Source organism: Brassica napus, chromosome C9 (genome assembly GCF_020379485.1).
Source record: "Brassica napus cultivar Da-Ae chromosome C9, Da-Ae, whole genome shotgun sequence".
Classification (NCBI taxonomy): Eukaryota; Viridiplantae; Streptophyta; class Magnoliopsida; order Brassicales; family Brassicaceae; genus Brassica; species Brassica napus.
In genome coordinates this window covers 14139451-14147208 of record NC_063452.1, presented here as the reverse complement: position 1 = coordinate 14147208, position 7758 = coordinate 14139451, and the positions used below count along the sequence as shown (strand labels likewise).

The window sequence follows — 7758 nt, the reverse complement described above, 5'->3', positions numbered from 1 at the left end:
TTTTTTGTTAATTCATGTATATTAGTCAATATTAGGGCTACTGAATGAAATTTATAATTTAATTGGTGATATTTATGAGGTTACCAACATTCACGTTAATTAAAGTTTCTAACTTATCCGAGAACACTTTCGTGGAAGTCTTCTATGCTAGTTTTTAAGTCTTCTACCCTAGTTTTTGAATAACTTGTATATTTAAGAGTGATAAGTAACTTCAAGATATGTAAAACTCATATTTTCAAAATATGTTTTCTCCCTTAGTTTTACTAAATTTGACTAAGTTTTTCAACACAAACTTGTAAAAAATGTGATAAGCTTTAAGTAGTTACTATTGTTTGTTTTCATCTCTTAAGTATTATTGTTATAGACACCAATGATGATTATTGTTATGAGTTGGAAGAAGGGTTAAAATGTTTCTTAAAATGTTGTATCAATATGAGGCTACCAACATTCTTGTTTATTAAGATGAGAAGAAGACCATTGGAGTTTATTATTGCATATGGGAGATCCAAAGATAAGAAAAAGGCTATTGAAGTATATTATTTCATTGAGTTGTAAATGTGTAAACACATTGTTAGCACATATATTACATCTTGGAAAACATTATTACTGATTTTACAAAAAAATTCACAACTAAAAGAGTAGACATGCAAATCAAAAAACAGACCACAAATAAAACTATTATAGATCATTCATCTACAAAGACAAGCTTGGACTTCACTTGATATGAAAGAAGACTTCGTCAGAAAACTTCTTGGAAGTCGTCTGGAAGACTTCCTGGAACTCGTCCAGCGCATTATATTTTAGACGACTAACAGGTAAGTCATCACAGAAGTCTTCCAGATCTGAAAAACACGCATATCAAATCCAGATCTGAAAAACCTGCATATCAAAAAACATTTAAAAGGTTTAAAAACAGAGAAAATGAGTGGAAGATTAGATAAATCTACCTTTATAGAACACACAAAAATACATATTTAAAATTAATAGATCTACCTTTAAATGAGTGGAAAATGAGAACCATCTGATTAAAAACCTGCAAAAAAAAGATAGATTAGTGAGAAAGACATTAGACAAAACTGAAAAATTCATATAAAGTTTGGTGTTTTCAAGTCAAATAGATTAGAGTGGGTTAGGAGAGTTTTAGTTCGGGAAAAAAGTTAGAACTTTATACAACAGAAAGTTACCAAATGAAGAAAAATCAGACATAAAAATTTATCAAAACGCTCAGATTTGTTATGAAAGGGAGAGACATGGGAGAAGACTCCGTCAGACGACTTCCGGAAAGTCTTCCAGACGAGTCGTCTGGAAGACTTCCTGAAAGTCGTCTAGCGTATTATATTTTAGACGACTAACATGTAAGTCGTCCCAGACGTCTTCCAGATCTGAAAAACCTGCATATCCAAATCCAGATCTGAAAAACCTGCATATCCAAAAACGTTCAAATGGCTTAAAAACAGAGAAAATGAATGGAAGATTAGATAAATTTATTTTTATAGAACACATAAAAATACATATCTAAAATTGATAGATCTACCTTCAAATGAGTGGAAGATGAGAACCATGTGAAGAAAAACCTACAAAAATAAGATAAATTAGTGAGAAAGACATGAGACAAAAATAATAAATTGATATAAAGCTTAGTGTTTATAAGTTCAAAGAGATTAGAGAGAGGTTGAAGAGTTTTAGAATGATGAACATTACATTTTTGTTGCAGCCATTTGAGAGAAGGAGAAAACATGTATAAATTTTTCTTTATATAAGGAAACAAAAAATCTAATTAGGTTAAATATTTTTGATTCAGATGACTTCCTAGACGGCTTACTTGTAAGTCACCCAGAAGACTTTAATATTTTTAGCGGAAACTAAAATAGTTTTAGCAGCAAACTAAAATAGAAGACTTCCTAGACGACTTACAAGTAAGTCACTGGTTTAAATTATTTAAGCGGGAAAATAATTTTAAAAAATATTTTAGGAAGGAATATTTGGTCGTCTGGTTTAAATTATTAACCATACGACTTACAAGTTAGTCGTCTAGACCCTAAACATAACTCCTAAACTCAATTAACTAACTAAACACTTCGTAAAATCAAATTAAACTTCAAAAGTGTTTACTATACACAAAATAAACAATTATAGGTAAAAATTTAATTTTTCAAAAAAACATTCATGCTTTCCAAAATCTAACCTTAAGAATACATACAATACTACAACATATGTTGTCAAACCATAAAACCAAATAATATCATGGTTAATTACTTTCACTCATCTATGCTGAAAACTATTCTATTTTATTATATCTTAATTTACATTGCTTAAAACTGTTTATAATTACATGATTTTAATTTTTCATTTGTCAAAATATTTTTTAAAAACTTTATAAATTATTTTTAAGATCAACTACACCAAGTAAGTCGTCTAGACGACTTCCAGCATCTCATACGACTCACTGGGGCTATATTCGTAAAAATGGCTTATGTTTTTTGTTTGGTCACAAGGGACTGGCCGTAATTTCACAAGGCTTTTAAGTTAGTTTTGCATTTGATTCAAGTTTGAGTATATTTTTGCAATCAAAGTCAAGTTTTGAGTCATATTTGGTAAATCCCCTTAAAACTAAGGATGAATTTGGTTAAGATAAACATAAAAATATGTATTAGGAAAATAGTAGTTTAAGCGATTTTTCTCATAATTTGCTCCAAATCACACTTTCTCACTCATTTTGTTTAATTTAGTGTTTAACATAAAACTCAAATGGGTTAAGCAAACAAATTATTCCTTAAATTATCTATGATCATCACACTATTTTATCAAACACTAACTCATTCAACCAAATGTTTTTAATTAAAACTAATCATAGTTTACATATCTTTTAAAATTATTGTTTTATTTTTTTAAATTAAATTAAAACATACCTATATTAATTAAATCTGATTAACTAATAAGAAAAAATAATATTTGAATTTTTTAAATAACCAAATGTCGTTATTTTAGGCATATATACTTAATATTAATGTGAGATCCAATATTTTATGAAATATTTTTAAATATTATAGCGTAAAAAGTACATCTCATTAATTTTTAAATATTTTTTTCTTACTTTCAATTTACATTATATTTTCCATCTTTGACTTTAACAATTGTGGAGATTGTCATTTTATTGAATTTCCTTACTAAATTTATCTTAACGTTTTAAACAAACATAAAACTAATTAGTTCACATTTATAGTAACACAAAAAAAGTACATGTACCTCGATAAACAAATAAAAATTAAATATATAAGAATAAAAATACCAAGAACACAACAAACATATTTTATTATTCTTCTCTCTTGTTATTTTATTTATGTCTGCTTTTTTTTTTTCTATTAAAAATAAGCATGCTAATTTTATTATAATCCAAGCTATATGAATTATATTAATAGAGTATTAAATCTAGAAAAATCATGTGAAAAATACTTTGATTAATATAATTAAATTACTTACCATATAATAAATTAAATGAATTACCAAATAATATAATTTTAAATGACTTACCATATAACAATAATAATTTATCTGTTTATATTAATAGATGAATTAAATAAATTTTTTCTTGATTAATATACGTTTAAATAACTTACCATATAATTTTTATGTTTTAAAATATAAAATATTTTAATCATTTCTAAAAGTGATAACGCATATATGATCTCATTGTCATTGAAAAATTATTGAAATTTTTTTGAATTATATATTTGATTATTTTGCATTCATTTGACACATTTTTATATTATATATATAGTGAATGAGTGAATTTAATTAATATTATTATGTTTAGATTAATTAGTTTTCTGAAATCTATGATTTATTTTATTAACTACTAATATAAACATAATAAAAACCGTTTTTAATTAAATAAATGAAAAATAATAAACTATCAACCAATTAAATTATAACAATTAATTGGAAAGCTCTTCTATGAGCGACACGTCAGCATAAATCACTAAAGTGACTTCTCAATTAATATATATGAGGATTTATTATCATATTTTAAAAAGATTATCAAAATTTTCACTAAGCATTAAATGTAATTATCCATGTCACATTTAACCATAAGCCATGTCGCATTTATTTAGTAAAAATGATTGTAAAGATGACATGTATCAAAATCACTTTGCAAATAATATCTTGTGATTGAATGTTATGTAAAAATTTAAGTAGGTAACTTGGTGACTAATTAATTCAGTTCCAATTTAAAAAGACTCCAGTTGGCATTAACATTTACAACACAAACCGAACAAGATTTGATTTGTTCTCATGAGAAGTTATAACTCTTTTCTCTAGCTCAAAAGGCCAACTTTTGAACAAAGCAATCACGAGAAACCTTTGAATATCTCTTACTTTGGATCCGTTCCTTGTTCACTTGGTTTCTTCTTTAACTTCCAAAACACAACTCGTATCATACATAACCTCTCTGGTGCTTTTCCATCTTCTCGTGTCTTTTTCCCCGGAAAATTTTCTCCCTCCTCTGTTGATTTTCCCGGAAACTTTCCTTGTTCTTCTATCTACTAGGAAAAAAGAAAGATGAAACCCATTTGTTTCCTTCTCTGTTTCTGTTTCCTTCCTGTAAAAGTCTCCTCCTTTTGACATAATCTTTCTTGGTTTAAATTATTAAATACTCTCTTTGAACATTTCTTTTCCCTGATTCTGTTTTTGTTTTTTCCGAGAAAATTAATGAAACCGCGGCTATATTATCAGGAGATCCTATCGAATCCATGTTTCTGAATCAGTTCATGCACTTCTTGAAATCTATTCACACTTTCAGAAGGAAAACCCTAGTTTAACAAAACCCTAGATCCTCTGCTTTCCAAACCCTTCCTTGTGATCCAAGCAAACTCTCCTCTGATTTCTCAACATGCCTGGTTCATGTTTCAACCCGTTTCGACGGTCTCTAAGATCCAAGTTCCCTCCAGAGCCTTCCTTCCCGGCCTTATCCGCTAACCCGTCTTCCTCAAAAACCAATCGGTATGCAGAAAGTGAGACGATGGAGAAGAAGAGATTCGACAGTATGGAGTCTTGGTCGATGATTCTTGAGTCCGAGAACGTGGAGACATGGGAAGCTTCTAAAGGTGAAAGAGAGGAATGGACCGCTGATCTTTCTCAGCTTTTTATCGGAAACAAGTTTGCTTCCGGAGCGCACAGCAGAATCTATAGAGGGATCTACAAACAAAGAGCCGTTGCTGTGAAGATGGTGAGGATCCCTACACACAAGGAAGAGACAAAGGCTAAGCTCGAACAGCAGTTTAAGTCCGAGGTTGCTCTGCTTTCTCGTCTCTTTCACCCTAACATCGTCCAGGTCTAAAATCTCTATCTTCTTACCAAAGTCTAAACCTAATTTTATTTTATAAAGTAAGATCTTGGTTAGAATGAAAAAAGAACAGAACAAAGATCTTGTCTTTAGAACATATAAGTCTCTAACCACTAGTTTATTTTAAAACATAGTTTATCGCGGCGTGCAAGAAACCTCCCGTATACTGCATAATAACTGAGTATATGTCCCAAGGAAATCTCCGAATGTATCTAAACAAGAAAGAGCCTTACTCGCTATCTATCGAAACTGTACTAAGGCTGGCTCTAGACATCTCAAGGGGAATGGAGTATCTTCACTCACAGGGTGTTATCCACAGAGACCTAAAGTCCAACAATTTGCTTTTGAACGATGAAATGAGGGTTAAAGTTGCAGATTTTGGGACTTCTTGTCTTGAGACGCAATGCAGAGAGGCCAAGGGTAATATGGGAACTTATCGATGGATGGCTCCGGAGATGATCAAGGAGAAGCCTTACACTAGAAAAGTTGATGTTTATAGCTTTGGGATCGTTCTATGGGAACTCACCACTGCCTTGCTTCCGTTCCAAGGCATGACTCCAGTGCAAGCCGCATTCGCAGTCGCTGAAAAGGTCAAGTCTCTACATCTCCATTTTTGTTCTTCTTTTAAACTAAACTATTATATTAATTCAACCTAAATTGGAAATTGATTAACGGTTACATGGTACAAATTGAATGAAAATAAGACCGATCATAAAGCAGCTCTAAAGAAAGCCCTAGTTAACCTGAGGGTTTGGTTGTCCTGGCTGCCGAGTCCAGGGTCAGTTCTGGGTACAACCGACTAAAACATTCGCATTGACCTCCGAATTTTAAACAGCTAATATATATATATACCATATGGTATTCAAATTGTCAAAAACAAATATTTAGATTAAACTGAAAATGATATGGCCATCTAAATTTCATATTTGGCTCTGGTCGAGCCCGCCAAAACCACCTCACTCTGCTTTTTATTCCACTCTGCCCATCTCATTTACATCTATGAAACTAGTATTTGTGATTAACATTGCCATTGTGTGCTGTGATTGCTCGGGATGCAAGTCATACTTGAATTATGTTACGTGAGACCTTAAATATTTCTCTATTAATATGAGCAGAACGAAAGACCGCCTTTGCCGGCAAGCTGTCAACCAGCATTAGCTCACCTGATCAAGAGGTGTTGGTCGGAAAACCCTTCCAAGCGGCCGGACTTCTCAAACATTGTGGCGGTGCTAGAGAAGTATGACGAGTGTGTCAAAGAAGGCTTGCCTTTGACGTCACACGCAAGCCTCACGAAGACCAAAAACGCCATTCTTGATCGTCTTAAAGGCTGCGTCTCAGCCATCAGCTCAAAATCGTCTTCCTCTGTTCCTGTAAATGCTTAGTAATTCAAAGTTGTTTAAGTAACATAATACTCTCTTCTTCTTTTTTTTGTAGAGGTTACTATTCTTCTTCTTCTTCTTTTTCTATTATTGGTGAAAGTGTTCCTTTCAGTTTGTGCAATGCAAAGCTCTTATGTCAGTTATGTGAACTTTGTTGTGAATAATAGCGAGGTAAAAGGTTTACATATATTAAAATCGATTGCTTTATTTCTGAGTGGTAACAAAGAGAGAGTCGACGTGAGATGTGAGTGAGAAGAGAGAGTTATGAGTTGCAAGACTTGTTTCTCATATTATTGCTTTCTTATATCCATAAAGCCAAGAGGAGAAGAGGCTATTTATACTACACATAAGTCGGTTGCTTTACTAGAAAAAGACAAAATACTAAGAAGTGATAGATGACATGATTTCTGTAAGAAAGACATGTGTCCAAGATGTATAATCATCTTATTTTGATCTTTATCTTCTAACACTCCCCCTTGATTATCCATCTTGTGTTACGTAGTGCCTCGTTAAAAACCTAATTATGGAAAAATCCATTAGAAAAAAAATCACGATGACGAAAAAAAAGTACACTGTCGTAATCTCCCCCTGAGAATAGTAGACATAGATTTCTTGTCACATGCCATGCAAATGCCGCATTCCGATACCATAGACGTGTTTTCTCGAAATGTTGTAGTCGGAAGAACTGTTGTGAACAAGTCAGCCAGATTGTCGCATAACTGTAAATACTCGATGTCCACCTCTTTATTTTTCTCGAACTCTCTTATGTATGAGAAAAATCTTCGAGAAAAATCTCAGAGGGATATGCTTTGTTATATCGCTTTTGATGTAGCCTTCTTTCAGTTGAGCGACACAAGCCGAATTGTCTTCAAATACTTTCGTCGGCTCTTTCTTGTTAACTATTTCGCTTGATTCTTGTATGTGGCGACTCATTGACCGAAGCCACACACATTCTCGACATGCTTCGTGAAGCACAATAGTTTTTGCTTGATTCGAAGATGTCGCAACCAGAGTTTGTTTCTGGGACCGTGAAGA

The 7758-nt window shown here is 32.0% G+C and overlaps 1 protein-coding gene across 1 annotated transcript; it reads left to right on the top strand.

The window, feature by feature from the left end:
- Positions 1-4258: 4258 nt before the first annotated feature.
- On the top strand, positions 4259-6930 carry LOC106365778 (serine/threonine/tyrosine-protein kinase HT1). The gene is made up of 3 exons (XM_013805264.3): positions 4259-5332; positions 5479-5934; positions 6460-6930. The coding sequence occupies exons 1-3, from the start codon at positions 4892-4894 to the stop codon at positions 6724-6726; spliced, it is 1164 nt and encodes a 387-aa protein (XP_013660718.1). The 5' UTR covers positions 4259-4891; the 3' UTR covers positions 6727-6930.
- Positions 6931-7758: the final 828 nt, after the last annotated feature.